At 38.6% G+C, this 18,738-nt stretch overlaps 1 protein-coding gene across 5 annotated transcripts in view; it reads left to right on the top strand.

The window, feature by feature from the left end:
- Positions 1–18,011, top strand: part of ZRANB3 (zinc finger RANBP2-type containing 3) — a 41,440-nt gene extending 23,429 nt beyond the window's left edge. For all 5 annotated transcript variants that reach the window (XM_068195247.1, XM_068195248.1, XM_068195249.1 and 2 more), the window contains 17 exons: positions 68–299; positions 2,040–2,125; positions 4,052–4,223; positions 4,675–4,803; positions 5,635–5,754; positions 6,482–6,601; positions 7,122–7,301; positions 8,098–8,250; positions 8,876–9,344; positions 10,278–10,481; positions 10,955–11,037; positions 12,457–12,558; positions 13,404–13,546; positions 14,923–15,057; positions 15,915–16,302; positions 16,724–16,855; positions 17,174–18,011. In XM_068195247.1, coding sequence (XP_068051348.1) covers positions 68–299; positions 2,040–2,125; positions 4,052–4,223; positions 4,675–4,803; positions 5,635–5,754; positions 6,482–6,601; positions 7,122–7,301; positions 8,098–8,250; positions 8,876–9,344; positions 10,278–10,481; positions 10,955–11,037; positions 12,457–12,558; positions 13,404–13,546; positions 14,923–15,057; positions 15,915–16,302; positions 16,724–16,855; positions 17,174–17,272 — 2,947 coding nt within the window. In that variant the 3' untranslated portion in view covers positions 17,273–18,011. The remainder of the gene's footprint in view (positions 1–67; positions 300–2,039; positions 2,126–4,051; positions 4,224–4,674; positions 4,804–5,634; positions 5,755–6,481; positions 6,602–7,121; positions 7,302–8,097; positions 8,251–8,875; positions 9,345–10,277; positions 10,482–10,954; positions 11,038–12,456; positions 12,559–13,403; positions 13,547–14,922; positions 15,058–15,914; positions 16,303–16,723; positions 16,856–17,173) is intronic.
- Positions 18,012–18,738: the final 727 nt, after the last annotated feature.

Raw genomic sequence — 18,738 nt, forward strand, 5'->3', positions numbered from 1 at the left:
CTCTCTGCTATATTGATTGTCCTACAATAAAAATGTACTAAGAAAACTTGTGGATTTTCTCTTTCAGGGGAATATCAACAAGCAAAGTAACAATTCTGGGGTATGGGCTGTTAACATCTGATGCACAGACTTTGGTAGACACTTTGTACAGGCAGAAGTTTAAGGTGGTTGTGATTGATGAGTCGCACTATATGAAATCCAGAAATGCCACCCGTAGCAAGATTTTACTGCCAATTGTTCAGAAAGCTCTCAGAGCTGTTCTCCTTACTGGAACTCCTGCTCTAGGAAGACCTGAAGAGGTATTTGACATGTTCTGTTTTACTTGTTTTGGGTTTGGTTTTGTTTGGTTGGTTTTTGTTTTAAGGATAGTATCAGTAATAAATGTTCAGTTTTCTAATTTTGTTGAATATATTCAATTACATGCATTATGACATCAAAAGGTGCACTGGCTGCATCAGGAAGGACAATTACAACAAACTAAACCAATTTTGTTTGAGTTGATTTACAAACTTGTTTCAAGCTTGTGCACAGGTGACTTGAGACAGTGTTTTTTGTAAGAAATTAATCTTCCATGTAACAGATTGAGTGTTGGGTGAAATAAAAAATAAAGAGCCTAAGCAGAGAACTGCTTGTTTCTCCTGGGTAGAGGAGTCTTTGGTAGACAAGATCTTGTAATAAATCTTCTACTTCATCATCTGATAAAGAAAGCCCTTAGTTTCACTGGTCTTTTGGATATTCCTAATGTTCACTTCAGTGGAACAAAATACAGGCTGTGCTTGTTGCACATCCAGAATAACAAATTTTCCTTTGAAGGAAGTTCAGCTTATGGAATTAGGGAGGAGCAGAGAGCTTTTATACTGAACCCAAGACAACTGCCTTTATTTATCAAACGTAGGGGAAAATGGAATATCAGAGCTGATTTGTATTCAGGGAACTTAAAAGAGTTATATAAATAATATTTTATGCTTCAGAATTCCTCACTGTGTAAACAGAACTTATGCCAAGACCCTTTATGAATTTAATTTGTTCAAAGAGTTCATAACTTGAAGAAGATATCCGTGATATGGAAAAGAGCTTGGTACATCATGAGTACTTACCTAAAAATTTAATAGGAATATTTAATAGGAATATATGGTGTGGATAATTACTAAAACTTCCTGTACAAAGACATTGCAGCCAACCCTGGATGCAGAATTAAAGTTAGAAAGTGTTCTACCTTTATATAGCACATGGACACTGAGACCAGTATCATTGTTAAAGGTCTTTAAAGGAAATTCCATACAACCTGTCCTTTTCCACAGCAATGGGATCAAAATTCATGACCAAATGGAAAATAATTTGAGATTTTTTTTTAGTGATACTGATGTTCTTCAGTGGCTTACAAGGCAGAGTATAAAAGCATTAAATGTTTTTAATCAGTTTTGTGTCATAAGCAGAATCTTTGTATAAAGTCTTTAAATGTATAGAAAATTATCTCCGAAGCCAGGAAGCTTTGGCAGTGTAACAGCTTGTAAAGCAGGATTCTTCCTGGTTAAGGTCATCTGAACTGGTACTTACCTCCTGCTACTCAGCAGATAAAAAAAGCTGTGAAATTTTTGGTCTGCATTGATATTGTCCATTTTTTGAAGTAAAACTTGAGAATTGAGTAGGTTTTTCATGTTTTTTAGGAAGCAGTCCACTCATGCAATACCTGCACTGAAGCTTTGCAGAAGCCCATGTACCTGGCAAATGATAAAAACTCTATTTTTAGGAATAACTTCATCTCATCCATGTTTTCTTGTTGAATGTGAATCTTTTCCAAGCTGTCAGTGCTGTTACAGGTCTGAGTGCTCTGTTCTTAGAGGGCTTCCCACAGCTGTCCTCTCTGAAGACTCCTGTATCCTGTGGAATTTCTTTTGCATGCAGGCCAAGCTGGGTGGTTTTTGTGCAAATATTAAATATAAACATAGCACAAGAACCATGTATTGATTCTTTTTGATTAGTCTTCTATTCACAGGCAATTTTAAAATTTTCACTGTTGCTGTTTTATTTTTATACAGCTCTTCATGCAGATTGAGGCACTGTTTCCAAGAAGGTTTGGAACTTGGAATGAATATGCTAAAAAATACTGTGATGCTCGTGTCAGGTATTACTGCCCTTGCTTATTTACATTCTTAGGAGCATCTCAGATTATTCTTGTCATGCCAAGTGAGAGAATCAGTAGGTAGTACCTCTATTGCTCTATCACACCATCTTGCTTTGAAACCCAGCAACCATCTCCTCCATCAAAGAGCATTGAGAAAAGGAAGACACTGATTAAAGTAATTAATAAATGCTGTTAAAGTTTGAAGCATTTTGCTAAGTAAATTTATTTATACATTTACTGTTGTTAGTATGAGCTGTGGAGGTTTTACCTTCAGAACTGGAGTTTTTGACTCTCAGTCTTAAGCTCATGGTCATGTATTAATTTATATTTCTCTTTATTATGGGATCCAGGTTTTTTGCGACCTCACCACATTTGGGTGGGAAAAAAAGTCCAGTACTTGTCTCTATATTTCACAGGCTGACTGTCTTAGCTAAAAATTTAATGTCTACAACTTTGCATGTATTCAGAATAACAGATTTTTGTCAGCTAAATTGGCAAGCATTTAGATTTAATTTTTACAATATTAATTACATGGTTTCATTTTCATAAAACTTGTTTTTCTCCCTCCATCGTATGCACTTTATCAGTATTTAACTTCAAATAACATGGAAGATGACTGTCTAATTTTCAGACAGAGAAATGCTATTTTTTCCATGGTGTTTTGACTGAATGCATCTGTAATTTTCACACCACAAGTGCGCGTGGGTACAGCATGGTTAGCTACTCAATCATAGATGATTATCTTATTTTTGGAATACCATAAATGTAATAAAAATCAAGTTCAGGGTTTGGCAAGCTTTCAATGAATAACTTTTTCTTCGTGACTTGGCTGGAACAAAACATCCTGGGGTAATAAACTTGATGGGATTATTTTATGCAGCACTTCCTGTGAAAATTTGGGTGGTTTTTCCTTTAGGTGTCCATAGACACCTGTTTGAAAGATGAACTCCAAACTATTGCTGTGAGGTTTAGCATGCCATTTCTGTCTTATCCCCAGTGCTGAGGGTGGAGGAAGGAAGCCTTTATAAGGACAGATATAAATAGACCAAGGAAGGGATATGAGCAAAAGATGTTTCTGTCTTCCATCTGTGCCACTCCCACTTCACCAGGGCAGAAGTGACTCCCTCAGCCCCTTTCCCAAATGATTATATTCAGCTAATTCAGCTAATTAGAACACTGTTGATGAAGTCAGTAAAGCTTAAAAATCTCTAAATGGTTGTGGGGGTTTTGTGGCTGTTTGTTTGGTCTTTTAATAAAAATTACACGTTTTTAACACATTCTTCTGGCCCTGGAAAATGCTACCTGGGCTTTTCTCCAAATCACTCATGTTCATTATTTTATTGTCTCCTGGTGATGCTGACAGAGAAAAGCTGCTGTTCCTGCTGCAACACTTCCTCAAAAACAGCAAAGCAAGGAAAGAATAAGGAAGATGGAGTTAATAAATTTGTTCTCTTTTCAGCCTTTAGCTTCTTAATGTTAGACCTTCTTCCTCTATTTAACTTTTAAAGATGATAGCTTAAGCTTTAAATCCTGTCTCTGGCAGTAACTAAGAAGGAATTCTTAGGGAGGGGGAAAAAGGAATATTGATGGTGATATTTGCAGTTTTCATGATGGCTTTCCTGTCTGTAATATAATAAAGATTATTCTCATGGTGGTATATTCTTCTCATTAGTCCATTGAAACCAGAGTTCCAAAATTAAACCTGAAACTTCTGTTTCCTGTGGACAGTGAAGTATGAGAAGCTGGGAATAGACAGGGTTGTGTGCAGGTGATGGGCAGTGACTCCTGCAGGCAGTGGTGGCTGCTGAGAAGTTGAAGCACACTTTCATATCCCATAGTGTGCTTTAAAATTGATTATGTCCTGAAGATTTCTATTGAATTGGGAAGATCTCATGTTTACACTCTGTATTAATGTATCATTTTCAGGTTTTTTGGTAAAAGAAGGCAATGGGATTGTAGAGGAGCTTCAAACTTAGAGGAACTACATCAACTTTTAAGTGAAATAATGATCAGAAGACTGAAGAATGATGTCCTAACTCAGTTGCCTCCCAAAGTCAGGCAGCGTATTCCATTTGACCTCCCACAAGCTGCAGCAAAGGTAGATTTTCCACTTCTGCTAAAAATACATTTGTATAAACATTAATAAATACAATGTATATGTATATATATTTGTAATACATTAGGGAAATTACATTATTTGTAATACATTAATGGAAGTATCTATGTGTGGATATGTATTTTTATGTATGCATGTGTGTTATATGTAGTTACAAAGATTGTGTGAGTATAAAGCAGATTATCTCTGGTACTGTTTTTAAAATAGAACACAAAGAACACTAACACAGCAATTCTTTTTTTCATCAATGATAAAATTTGTTCTAATTCTAGTACAATCTTATTTTCTGTCTTCTTTTCCCATAGATTTTGAATCCTACATTTACTTTTAGCCAATTTTGATAGAGTTCTCCAAAGTTCCTAAACATTTCACACTGAAAACATACCTGTACTTTGTACTCTGTGTCTAACCAGTGGTCTCTTCTGCCAATTAGAATCTGAATGCCACTTTTGCAGAGTGGGAGAAATTAATGAGAAGTCTGAGTTCAGATGCCACTGAAAGCCACTTTTCTCAAGTCATGAATCTGATCACACGCATGTATAAGGAAACAGCCATTGCCAAGGTGAGCCTGCAAGTCTTTCCTTAATATCCCTAAATTATCCAGTGTCTGGTTTTAACCCTATAAAATTGGTTTTATTGGCCAGAATATGAGATGAGGTTATTTGGTTTGTTTTATTATCATGAGATGGAGAAACACTGTCTTTTTCCCTGTATGTTTATGGAATAGGCAGAACCCCATTACAATGAAAAAAGAACTCTGAAGACCACTGCAATGTGTATTGCATTAACTGTTGATCACTGATAAATTTTGTTATTAACTGTCATCATTGCTTTAATGGCTTTTGCAAAAGATACTGAAAATTACATTTGACACAAAAGAATTCTATGAATGCCTAAATAGAGCAATATTTTATGATTAAGGTATCGTGAACATATCAGATTTATTCTTTCAGTTTTGATATATGGCTTTGTGTGTGTGGATACAGAAGTTCTGATTAAATATTGCCTTGTCTGAAATATGTTTGTTTTTCTCAAATATGGATTAAAACATCAGATAATGATGTCTGAATTCAAAGGAGGTTTATCTCCATCTTAATCTGGAAGAAGTGCCATGTAATTATATAATCTTTTGAGGATAAATTTGTGGTTTTTCTCTCTCTGGAGTAGTAAGTTAGGTTTCTCAAAGATATCAAGTTGTGATTTTTTTTTAAACAAAATTATTCTGAATTATTTGATTCTTACCAATGTCAGTGTTTGATAAAGTGTTACATAGATAACAAAAGATATGGAAATTTTCCTCTTTATGTTACAAGGAATTGAAAGACAGGAAAATAAAAACTGTCTTTTTGAACATTTTGTGTGTCTCACTAATGGAAACTCTCGCTCACTGCAGGCAGGAGCAGTCAAGGACTACATCAAAATGATGCTTGACAATGACAAACTGAAGTTCCTCGTCTTTGCCCATCACCTGAGCATGCTGCAAGCCTGCACAGAGGCAGTGATAGAGAGCAAGGTAAAGCCTTAACAAATGTGCACACAAATTTACCTTCACGTGCACAAATGGCTGGGAGCTGTGTTTGAATTCAGCAGAACTGCACACGAGTACAGCAGTGGAAGGATTTTGTGCCTATAGGGATTAAAAGGGATCATGTGGTTCTGAAGAACTGCTTTGTGTTTAAGGATGATGTAAACACACTTGTATCTGGTATGACTTTATTATTAGTATTAAATCAGTGCTGTAGGCAATTGTTTTCCAAATTTTTCTACTAGAATGCTTCTGTCTGTTTTTGAGGGGTTTTAACTGCACACTATCATCTCACCTGAATGTTTAATTCAAAGCAGTAAAAATGTTTGCAAACAGCTTTCACCTTATTTTGATCGTGTACTCTTAACTATTGCTTGGAAATGGTGGCAAACTTCATTGTTTTGTATTTTTATTCTTTTTAACTGTTTGGAATTTTAAAAATGGTGTCAGGGTAATTCCAGATTCTTCTGTGAAATATTCCATTTTAAGATCCCACGTTCATTCTATCTTCTACTTTTGCAAACAGAGAATACAAAGCCTACATTTCTCTAGAGAGACTTAATTTTAAATCAAAGGGCAAAAGAGTGCTGGTGTATCCTGATCCCCTTGACAGGAATAGAACAGTCCTTTTCCTATTTTTGCTGGGGGACAGGGAGGGATTGTGTCTGAAAACAGGCACTGATGATGTTATTTAGTCTCTGTTGTGATGTTACAGGCTCGCTACATCCGAATAGATGGGAGTGTTCCCTCTGCAGAGAGGATTCACCTCGTCAATCAGTTCCAGAAGGACCCCGAAACCCGCGTGGCTATTTTGAGTATTCAGGCAGCTGGTCAGGTAGGGCAGAACAGAAAATATGAGAACTAATACACTTGAAGAATAGAGCTACTGAAATCATTGATGACTGAAGTCGTTTACTGAAGGCAATTTATCTTCGTGCAATTTGTCCTTTGTAGACCCTGTGTTCATTTCTTTGCACTAATCATGTTAACTGTTCTAAGCCTCTATTGAATTTATTTGAGCTAAACGATGATAAGCAGCAGTATCTCATTCTCAAATAATTAGAAAAACTCCAGCACTCTAAAAGCACTAGATTAAGAGGAAATAGATGTTATTCCATAATGAAAAGCAGTATGCAGTCCTTGCACAATATTGAAGTATTTTTTGAATCTGAGGCCCAGGGAAGAATCAGGAAAATAAATCCATCTGCTGTTGAGGACCACCTTGACCACCCTCTTATTTCCATATTAAAATGTCCTGTACAACCTGTAGCTTGTTAAAGCTAAAGATAATCAGATAATCAGTTTGTCTATGTGATATCTTTTTTTTAAAGACTGCATCTACTTATTCTGCTTAGGGTTTAACATTCACTGCCGCCACTCACGTTGTGTTTGCTGAATTATACTGGGATCCAGGCCACATTAAACAAGCAGAAGACAGAGCACACCGCATTGGGCAGTGCAGCTCGGTGAACATTCACTTCCTGATTGCCAAAGGAACCATGGACACCCTCATGTGGGCAATGCTCAACCGCAAGGTGGGTGTGCAGGGCGGCCGAGGCAGCCGAGCTGTGCCTGGCCGTGCACTCCAGTGCCACAACAGTCCTGTTCATCTGGAACACTCTCTGAGACAAACTGATCCACCTACAATTGCTAATCAGCAAAATGGCTGTGCCTGTTCTGATTTAGTCTTTTCTAAATGTTTGCTCTTCATTCACGGTGCAAAGATAATGAGTCTTTACCAAGGGGAATGGGATGGTTCATATCCACACGAGATGGTTGTTTTATCTTCTAGCTCTTTATTGCTGTTGTTTCTCAGTCTACAATTTTAAGGGATTCAGGCATTCTGCTCACTCATAACAGCCAGAATTTGCTGTGGGTTGTTTTTTTTTAATTGAATGAATGTTGTGCCTGAACTAAGCTTCCTTTCTGAGGGGCAGAGGCATTCTCAGATAATTCTTTTTCAGTATATCCAAGATGACACTGATCTTTTCTTCTGTTGCCACTTTCCACAAGTATCACCCAATTGTTGTTAGCAGTTGGAGAATCATAGAATGGTTTAGGTTGGAAAGGTCCTTAAAGCTCATCCTGCCTGGTGCATTATGAGTCTCCTTAAACATGGCAGAGATGGGGCTCAGTAATTCCACAATTTACAAGTTCTGTAACAAAATAATTCTATATTTGTCTCCACAAAGCAAAACACGTTAAGGCTGTTTGAGGATGTACACAGTGTATATATTCTCTTTTATCTTCAATAAATACTGACATTTTGTGTACAGCTTCACTGTGTGCAGTGTGCTAAATAAAGCACTTACCATTATTGTGTTCCTGCAGGCCAAAGTCACAGGCAGCACCTTGAATGGCAAAAAAGAGAAAATGCAGGCTGAAGAAGGTGATAAGGACAAATGGGATTTTTTGAGTTTTGCTGAAACCTGGACCCCAAATCAAAGTCTAGAAGATCCCCAAAATGAACTTTTATTTACGCATGTAAGACTTGAAACTTTGTTTTTTCTGTTACCTTTCATTTAAAAAAGTTGTAACAGCCATTTGCTTCAGCTTTCTGTGCACTTCAGACATTACTAATGGAGAAACACCAAAAAAGTAGGAAAAAGTAATGTAAATTCCATTTTAAAACTTAGGTGAAGTTGGGAAAAGTGCTCTGTGGAGAATAAATGTCATCTACATCTTCTGAGGGGTCCTTATGTTATGTTTAGGTGACTGAGCCACCCTCAGAGTCAGATAAGACCAAGTAATGTCTGTTCAAATGACATCTTTGCTAACTGTGCTGAATTAATTGGACTAACATTTAAAACAGTGTTTGAAAGCCTTTCCTTGTAATGAACATCTTCAAAAAAGGCACACAGCTTATCAGTTCTGTGTATCTGTTTTCTGGTAGTGCCATTTCAGAATTTCCAGGAGAATATTGAAAATGCTTTTCTGAAATCAGGAGAGGAATGTTGAATTGATTTTTCTGCTCACTGTTTGTTCTTGAAGTTATCTTTTGTTAAAGATATCTTTTGTTTAGCAGTTTCTGATGCAGTCATAAGTGAGATTTAGAGGTCTTTTCCAGCCGAAATGATTCTGTGGTTCCTATCCCTTTCCTCTTCCCTAGTTTGAAAAGGACAGACAGCATGACATACGTTCCTTCTTTTCTCCCAAATCCTCCACGGAGAAGAAACGCAAAAGATTTTCTGGTGATGAATTGTTACCTAATGATTCAGAATCTTCTGCAGTCACAATAGACGAGGATGCAGAGAAGAGTGATGAAAACTTGGATTCCACAAGGATAAGTGAGGTGGAGGCAATTTGTGATGAAGATACTTGTGAACATGAAACCAAAAGAGCAAAGAGCATAAGTGGATCAAGCCCAGTCAGCTCCAGTAATAAAAAGAAAACATCTTTGACCGGAAAAAAGCCTTCTTTGTTTTCAGAAAAAACCAGTCAACTCCGTCCTTGTGGCTTAAATACTTCAAGTGAAAGTACAGATTTAAACGAGGTTTGGCACTGCAGTGCTTGCACTTACACTAACAATGCTCTGCTGCCTTACTGTGAGATGTGCCATTGCCCCCAGCGCAGGGATGGTGAGTAAGGGGTGCTGCAGAGGGAAAGATGCATTTTTCATTTCAGTTGTGATCAGGCTCAGAAAATACAATTGTTTTGAACCTATGACTACACAGAAGTCCAGGAAAATATGATACTCCTTAGTCTTGCTTTCCCCAAGGATCTTTTACATGAGTCTAACTTGAAACAAGTGAAAAATGCCCATAAAATGTTAACAGGAGATAAATTCCATAAGGAAGAATATATCCTTTGTTTTGTTTGCAGCAAATGTCCCTCTCATCTTCCTTGAGGTTTATGGTTATTCTGAATACAATCAAACAGCAAAACATTTCTTTACCTTTCAAAGCAGTGGGGTGTTGGAGTTTTATTAACTTGAGCATTGTGTATTTGTCATGAGAGACATTATCTGGAAAATATGGCTTTTCTTTCTCCACCAGCTCACAGCAGATTTCTTTTACTGAATTTATTTAAGCTATCTGGAAAATTAATGAAACATTTTTATAAATATATGCCACTTTTTGTTATTTCAGTTGCAAAGCCATGGGTAAGGTTCTTTTTGCTTCCTTTTTTATTTATTTAAATCTCTGGGCTTGTTTAAATAAGGAAAACTTCTGAGTTTCACAGCTATAAATCAATGCCTTGGAAAACTACTTTGTGTGTTTATGGTATACAATAACTGTATATAATATAGAATTGCTAACTGCATTGTTTATTACATATATATTTTGACATTAATCTGGCTGCAGGGGATTACATAAATTAAAAGCTTTGTTCCATGTGTTCGTTCTCCTACCATTAAAGTTAGCTCTAACTTGCTAAGTGGTTGCACCATAATAATATTAGAGAATGCGGTGCCATTTCTCTATTTCAGTGATGTGTTCCTGTCTCAGGTGTGTTATTAGGTCCCTGTCAGGTAACACAAATCATTGCTTTGCTTCTTTCTTTGTCTTTAGGTGAGAGAAATGGTGAAGCTCCCAGGAGCCAGACAGAGGAAGGAGTGTCAGAGGAGCTCAGGAGAGATGGAGAGAGAGCAGAAGGCAGTGCTGAAGGCAGAAGAGGAAATTTGGGGGAACTGGGGGCCCAGAAATCTCTTGAAATCAGAGAACAGCAAACTGTTGGCACTGAAAAGGAAGAAAGCGAAAAAGAACGTGGAGAAGGTAAAGTGGGATTCTGAAAGAACAATTCTATCCTATTGTGAAACTGAATTAAATGCCTCTGGCATGAAAAATGGCTTTTAAATAAAAACCTACACCTCCAAAGCACAGAAGGACAAACACCAGCATGGAATGTTCTCATTTTGGCCTGGGCCATCTGTTGAATTTGGATGCTGGATAAGCCCAGTCTTTCCACACAGCTCCTGGAGCAAACCAGAGCTGACTTCAGGACCGTGACAAACCAGCAGCTGGCAATGTGGATGGTTTTACTGGAACTCAGGACAGACACAGGCAAACAAATGATGGGTCATCCAGGAGAAACAGAAGAATAAAATACACTAATGCCTTCAGAGTTTGCTGCTTGAGCTCTGCACCTTATGTTGTTCTGGAATTAGATACTTATTGAATATTATTTTTACTGTCAGAGTAGAATGAATGAATATAAATCTTTAATGCCAATATTTTTTCTGTTGTAGATAATTCAGACACATTCCAAATATATGATGGGCTTATGTTTTGTGCAAGCAAGAATACTGATAGAATCCACCTCTATACAAAGGTAAACCTGAAATATGCACAGTCATTGTTATTTTAAAATTGCAAAGGAAAATGCTGCCCTATGAAATCTTTCTGTATGCTCTCCTTTGTTATGTTTGATGTAAAAGCATTAATATTTTTATATTAACTGAAAAGTACAAAAAATAGGTAGTTTATCATTCTAGTTCTTTTTCTCGATGGAATTAAGTAATAATTCCTTATATACATAACTTCCAACACTTTTCTTGGCTTACAGAGTTGGGCTAATATGTTAAATCATCTGGAATAGAAATTCCAGTGACAGTAGTTTAAAATTCCTTTTGTATTATTAGTGTCTTATCACAAAATAACTTGAATAGAATAACATTCAAAATTCAAATAAAAAATGACAGTAAATCCTGACACACTAAGTAAATAAATCTTGCCACCACATTTTCAGAAAACTCAACATTGGTGCTGTGTGTAAGTCACTTCCTGAATAAAGCCCGTTATCATTAATCTGCAGTGATGACTGGGTACAGAAACCAGCAGCTGGGAATTTTCCAGGTCATTATTCAAGGAGAGGTCAGGACATGCCAATTTTTTCTTTCAAGTGATATTAAAGTTCAGTGGGAAGATTTCTTCAAATTCACTGAGTGAATCAGCGTATTCAGGTGCTGCCACTAAAGCAGCACAGATAACTGAGGGCAAGCCCTTGGGATAAGACATTTCTACGAAGCTTATGCAGCTGGGAAAAGTCCCAAAGTCCTCTTGTATCTGAAATTTTGTTCTATGTACTTACAGTGTATGCTGCTGCCTAGCTTCACACGTCTTACTCAGACAAAGATGCATTTTGGGCAATTCTCTGGTTTGGGTTTTGCTGGGATTAGAGATTCATTGTGCCACATACTGCACAAAATCTGTTGAGTGGTGAGACCCCAGGAAATTCTGCTTTGACTCCTTCTGTCAAATGCTTATGAATCATCAATAAGTTCCTTGGCCAGATCTACCCACTGGGACAACTTATTCCTTTAAAAATTAAGTGGAGAACTTTTTCAGACGTTAAAAATAAGTATGATAAACAATGTTCAAGAATTCTTTTTTTAAATTGTAATGAAGTGACATTCTCCTATTTCCAATCATTCATTTCCCTTAGAATTCAGTCAAGAGGATTGTCATTTCAGTTTAATATAAGGCAGTTTGTGTGTCTGAACTATTTGCAAAGAAAAAAATCAGCTCTGTTAAAAGTTAAAATGTTCAGCCTTGTTACTTTTAGGTAGATTAATATGAATAATCTTCCTTGCATTTTTGCTGTTAACTCTGTGCCTTATTGTTAATTCTGGAAAAATTTGACCTTGAGGAACTAAATTTAGTAAGAAGGGAGGAGAATTCACTTGAAACAGATTACTTTTTCTACATTGTGCTACATTGCATCTGTGAACAAAACTGTTTCCTTGTCTAGGATGGTGAACCACTGAATCATAATTTCATTCCACTGGACATACAGCTGGATAACTGGGAAGATTTACCAGAGACTTTCCAGAACAAAAAAAATCGTGCATTGGTAAGAACAAGTTCTACTGGCGCAGCAATATACTATTTAATGCAGAAGAAGATTACTTTTCAAAAATAAATGCAGAATACTGCCTTGGGATATAGGCACAGTTTCATCAGTCTTACAGATGTTGATGTGAACATTAATTATGGAGTCTGTTACTCTGGCAAATTATTGTGCCTCCTGTTCCCATTGCAGTAGAAGGAATTAACCAGACATCATTTCATTTCTCATTTACAGGATTAGTTACTAACTTTCATAAATCAACAAAATAACTTCTTAAGGTTCTGAATTAAATGGAACCACACTAAATAAGAATGTTCTAGATTGTATCAGAGCTGCAGGCCTGAGCAGCCATTCATTCTCACTCTCCCTTTGGTCTACTAAGTTTTCAAAGCACTGTCAGGCACAGCTCCACAGAGACATTCAGTTAATTTAGGAATAAAGATCTCATTCATAATGGGGTTTGAAAAGAACACTGCAAACACAAGTACTCAAGTAAGGAAATCCAGATTTAAACTGGATGGGAAATGTTATCCGCTTAACTTAAAATCTGATTTTCCAAACAGAAAACCATCATGTAGGAATAAAACTGATTCTTTCTGTAGGTTCTCCAGCAAGGTTGGAATTAAATTTGTAGTGGGGATACCTGACTGATTCAACCAGCTGTTGTGTGAAGCAGCTACTGAGTGGGTTCCACAGATGGGGGCTGTGAAGAGTTACTTGAAAGCACCATCTCTGGTTGTAGGAGCTGTTTCCAGCCCCTGTAGAATGCACTAATCCATGGCACTGGTTTGCTGTAATTAGCTCTGTGCAAAGCCTGTCCTGCTGCTGACTGTTGTGTTCCCTGCCAGATCCTGAGGTTTGTGAAAGAATGGACTCATCTAACAGCAATGAAACAGAGGATTGTCAGAAAAAGTGGTCAGATATTCTGTAGTCCCATTCATGCTGCAGAAGCGCTGTCTAAAAAGCAGTCGGTGGGCAGCAGCACAAAGAGGTATGTGGGTTTTGTTTTAATTGCTCCTACCAATTACTGCAGAAAGTTTGATTTATTTAATGTGGCCTTCAGTGGAACGATGCTAAGTCTGAACTGGGCTTTCAGTGATTGCTTGTCACAGTGACAGAGGCAGCCAGGCATGTTGATGAATCTGCTGGAAGTGTCTCCTTCCCTGCCCAGCTCTGTGCCCCATTCAGCAGCTGCTCTGGCTCTGCTGCACTGCATGTTTCAACATCTGGAACTTGCCAGGTGTTTTTGAAGGAAAAACCCTGGCCTCAGGACCACAACAGAAAAGTAAGGTCAAAGCATCTTATTCTCCCCACCTGGAAGCAGAAATAAATCATTAGTTGCCATCAGTGAGATAATGTTTTATTCATAATTCACAGCCAACTCTAACCCTTTCCAGTTCTTGTTTTCTTCTTTAAGCAGTTCTCTGTGGATGACATTTCCCAAAACTGTGGCTCTCTTTGCTGAGTGTCACTGAAAAGGGCTGCTGTTTGATCTTTGTTAAAACCTAAATGTACCTTTGATTCCCTTTCTTTCCTTTTTCTGATGTGGTCTTCCTTGACAGACATTTGTAGCCTCAGTGTTGCCATTGCTCTGCACAGAACATGTCATGCAAACCATCTAAAACCTTTTTATTTCTCTCAATCCCTACTGTTAAATTCCTCAGGGTGACTCTATTTTGGCTGTAGGTAAGAATGAAGTAAATAAATAGTTTGTAATTCCAGTAGTATCAGAAGCAGAGGGTAATAAGTGTTTGTTAACCTCTTGCCTGATTGTGTCCTTCCATGAAGTACAGGAAAAATCTGTGAATGGTGCTAGAAAACGTACCAGGACCCTCAGCAGCCTTGTAGGGTGGGGTGTAGGGTTTGGCAGATGTTCAGTACAGAGATGTCCTCAGAAGAAGTTGGCTGAATAGTGGTTTCTGTAAAGCAATTTTAAGTTTTTAACTAAGAGTAGTTGTGTTTTACAGGGTTTCACATGAAAATAAAGCAGGGAGATCAATCATAACTAACGGAGCAAGGAGTCCTCCAGAGCTTGTAAAGCTTCCTGGATTATCCAGTGTCACTGAGACATCACCTAACTGAACAAAATGCCTTTCAGGTTTCACTGGCAGGCAGTATCAAATTGCAGTCATTTATTAATTGTTATACACAAACCAAGTTACCTGTTCACTGGTTAGAATTCACTTTCAGAAAAAGGTATTTAATATGGAAGTATATAAAGCACATGTTCCCAAGTTTTCTTCATTTCTCATCCAGAAAATGAGGAGTGTTTGAAGAGAATGTGCTGTACCAATCCTGCTGCAGCCCAGAGTGCTGTTCTTTGAGGGAGATTGCTCCCTTTGCTGACAGGATTTGTCACTCTCTCAGGTATGTGACCAGGGAGGATGTGGCAGCAGCCTCACTCTCCAAGGCCAGCAGCAGCGGGGGCAGCGTTCGCCTCATCTCCAAAGAAATGGGGGCTTCTCTGGACAAAGGTGCTTCTTCTCCTAAACCATCCACAAAGTAGGTTTATTAATGCAATAGGATGATTAAGGTCTTTTGCCACGTATTTTTTAATGGTAGTAAAATTATTTGCTATGAGTGTCTGCTTGTCTGAAGTACAGTAGTTAGGTAAGAAACTTGCTGTAGCGCTAACGAGCTCTGTTTTATTCTTCTAACAATTCAGAAGAAACAATTTCATATGTTGTCTGCTGACAGAGCTGCTAATTAACTGAGTGTGACTAACATAAAACAAGAGAATAGTTATGTGATTCAGTTAGAGAAAAGAATGTTAGCTCAGCCCTCCTGTGAGGTCAACATCAAATTGAGGACACCAAATTTGCTCCTATCTTGCCTCAGAATTAAAAAAAATTGGGAACAAAGAAGTGAAAATTCCAAACAGGAATTGTCCTTTTAAATTTTTTTCTTAAACAAGCACTGTGTATCCTACTTTGTTTTGAGTAGGAAATTCATAGGCAGCTATGGAGATTGTAAAGAGAAACCAGGATCTTTCCTTTGACTTTATTACTTCTGTTAAAGAGGGGGCTGAAACATTTTACTTTTTTGTGTTTACATGCCTGATAGAAATCACCATGTCTTTATAAATACAGCGTTATTTCAGCTAATAACTGAGTGTAGTAAGATGTGCAGAAGAAAAATCTGCCTTGTTATATTGCCAAATTTTGTTTAAAAGGAAGCGTAAACCAAGTAAAGGATTTGCACTGTGCAAGTATCAATCTGAGCAAGGTATTATTTCAGCTAAAATGATTTTTCAGAATATAAAAAGTATTTAATTGAAATACACAGTGCATAATCCCCCCATGAGCTGGGCTGCTGAATACATCATTTATCCAGAGCTGTACTTTGTTCTCTGCCGTCAGATTGCTCTCAGAAACTGGAAATGATCCCTCAGCCCTTTCTCCAGGGCAGACTGATGCCGGAGGCTCCTCCCTCTCCAAAGGGTATCTGCAGGCCCTGGACGACCAGGGGACCCCGCTGTGTCTGAGCTGCCAGCAGCCAACAGCTCAGCCCCCGCCCGGCTGCCCGGCCTGGGACACGCGCTTCTGCTGCCACGCCTGCCAGGAGGACTTCTCCATCCGCTCCAGCCAGAGCTACCTCCGCTCCAAGGTGTTCCAGATCGAGCGCGGCGTGTGCCAGTGCTGCCAGCACAACGCCCAGGAGCTTTATCTCAGCGTCAGGGATGCGCCCAGGAGCCACAGGAAGCAGCTTCTGGAGAGCTCATGGATGTCTCACCTTCCCCTTGGGCAGGTGATGGTTCTGGGGTTTCATCAGTAACAGCTGGTCTGGTACAGAGTTCAGAGACAGCCAGAAATGTTCTTACAGATTTAAGATAGAAAGGTAACCTAGCATCAACAACAGAACAAGAAAATCAAGTCCTTAAAAGCAATCAAATTAACTAAATCCTGTTGTCTTCTAACACCTCTAAAAGGCACAGGCATCAGAGCTCTGATTCTGTAGGGAGGTGCACGTACCAGGGCTGGCTGAAAACATGCCAACTACTTAGAGTTGTTGCTTGTCCAGTGGGAGTAATTAAAAAATGCCAAGGCTGGCTTTCTTTATCTCGGTGAAAACTATAGCTCGCTACTTCCCAGAATTTCTTTGTTCCTACAGTAGGGTGTCCATGTAGTTGAGGAGTGTCTCACCCTGCCCTGTCCTTTGTGTGCTGCAGCTGAACGAGATGATCAGGAGCCCGGTGGAGGGGCAGTTCTGGCAGGTGGACCACATGCAGCCCGTGTACAGCGGAGGAGGACAGTGCTCCCTGGAGAACCTTCAGACCCTGTGCACAGCCTGCCACAGGGAGGTCAGTGCATGCAGCCAGGAATCCTGGCCCTCGCACAGGGAACAGCAGGGGAAACTGCACTTAGGCTCCTCCTGAGCCCTGCTCCCTCCAGCTGCAGAACCCCAGTGCTCACAGCCTCTCCCTCCCATACAGCCGAGGTGGAAAGGCAGCATTGAACTATTACAATGTAACGGTTTCCTCTGCATTTGGGAAATGTTGCCTTGATAAACATTTGCATTTCATCATGCTGTCTACTGGAGTTTAACTGTGGGCTAATGCTTTCTGCTGGACATGTTTCCAAGTATCAATATTCACTGAACCAACCTCTCTCTTTTGCAGAGAACTGCAAAACAGGCCAAGGAAAGAAGCCAGCTGAAGAGAAGGTCTTTAGCTACAAAGTATGCCTGTGATATCACCAAATTTTTGGTGAAGAAGTAAAATGCACAATACATTCAGGTACATCATAATTGTGAAACCAATATAGTTAAGAGTTTTCTTCTTGCACTGATTTAACAGAAATTGCTGTTATTATGCTGTTGGTAGAGAGAAGAAAATAAGGATTTAAACCAAAGAAATTATCTGTAACATCCAAAGTACTTGATCATCATGTTTTTTAATGGCCCTGGTTTAAAGCTGAATTTCTGTGTGTAACTTTAATGCCATTTTGAAGCGTTATGGTTTCCTCTTGCAGGGTACTTAGGGCTGCAAGAATTTAAGGAAGTTCTGTTGAACCTGCTGGTGTTATTACAGAGTTCAATTGTATTGGGAACTTCATGGACCTAGAAGACATCTTAGTTTTAATTCTTTTTGTTGCTCACATACCAAAACCAGAGAATAAAATACAGTGATTATGACAAAAACTAGCACAAGCGATTTGTTTCCTCTAGTGCTGCTCACTCACAGAAGGCTGACTCCTGGCATGGGCCTGACTGTATTATGGGATTTTGGCATTTAGAATTGATGTCAGTTGAATTCTGGTTTTATTTAAACCAGCTTGTATTGAAATGTTACTCAGGATAGGAAACATTAAATATTAGCAATTATCTCATCAAAGGTCGTTTCTGGGAAATGCTACAGTCAATTACTCCTTAATGAGATTGCAGAGATACTGGTAATTTTGGACTGCTTACCTGGCTTGCTTTACAGTTACTTTAAATAAATACAGCTCTTTCTCCTGTATTTTTTTAATTGCTCTGTCTCTCCTCCCCCTCGAATGCTGCGCTGTAAGCTCATAAAGCAGAGATGTGCACAACACATCATCTTACAATGCAGGCCTACAATTTCAACTACAACTACTTAAAATAAGCCGAGTTACCCTTCTGAGAGAAATCCTTCAAGTTATAACTCTTGAACAGAGAAAAAGACTGTTTAAGACAAGGTAGTTGCGTGAGTGCACTATTTTCTACAGTCAAACTAACAGGCCTTTAGCTGTGTTAATGTTCGTGGTGTCTCAGGATGGTAAAGGAATCACCTTTCCAGCACTTTAAATGACCAAGCAGGAACAGCCTGATAACCAAGTACGAGAGATTTTCAAGTTTCCGCAGCCTTTACAGGAGGCCACACTGCAGTGTAATATTTCATTAGAGAAGAGGAAACCAGAAGTACTGGAGAAGAAGCTTAACCTAAATTTTCCTTACCAGTAAATCAGGAACTGCCTGGTGTAATTAATTTTTTAAAAGCCACACAGTTAAAGAGCAGATACAGGTCTTTATCGTACATATCCCAATGTCTGAGGGAAGACACAAACAACCTGGAAAATAAAGTCTGTGACAAGATTTTACCTTGTTAACTCTTCTTCATCCTGAAAAACGTATTTCTACTTCATAGAACTTTATGTGAGGAAAAAAGACTCTGATCCCTGTCCCCTCAAAGAAGTTTTAGGGTAACTCCTGGGATCCTGCTAC

This window comes from Anomalospiza imberbis, chromosome 7, assembly GCF_031753505.1.
Source record: "Anomalospiza imberbis isolate Cuckoo-Finch-1a 21T00152 chromosome 7, ASM3175350v1, whole genome shotgun sequence".
Lineage (NCBI taxonomy): Eukaryota > Metazoa > Chordata > Aves > Passeriformes > Viduidae > Anomalospiza > Anomalospiza imberbis.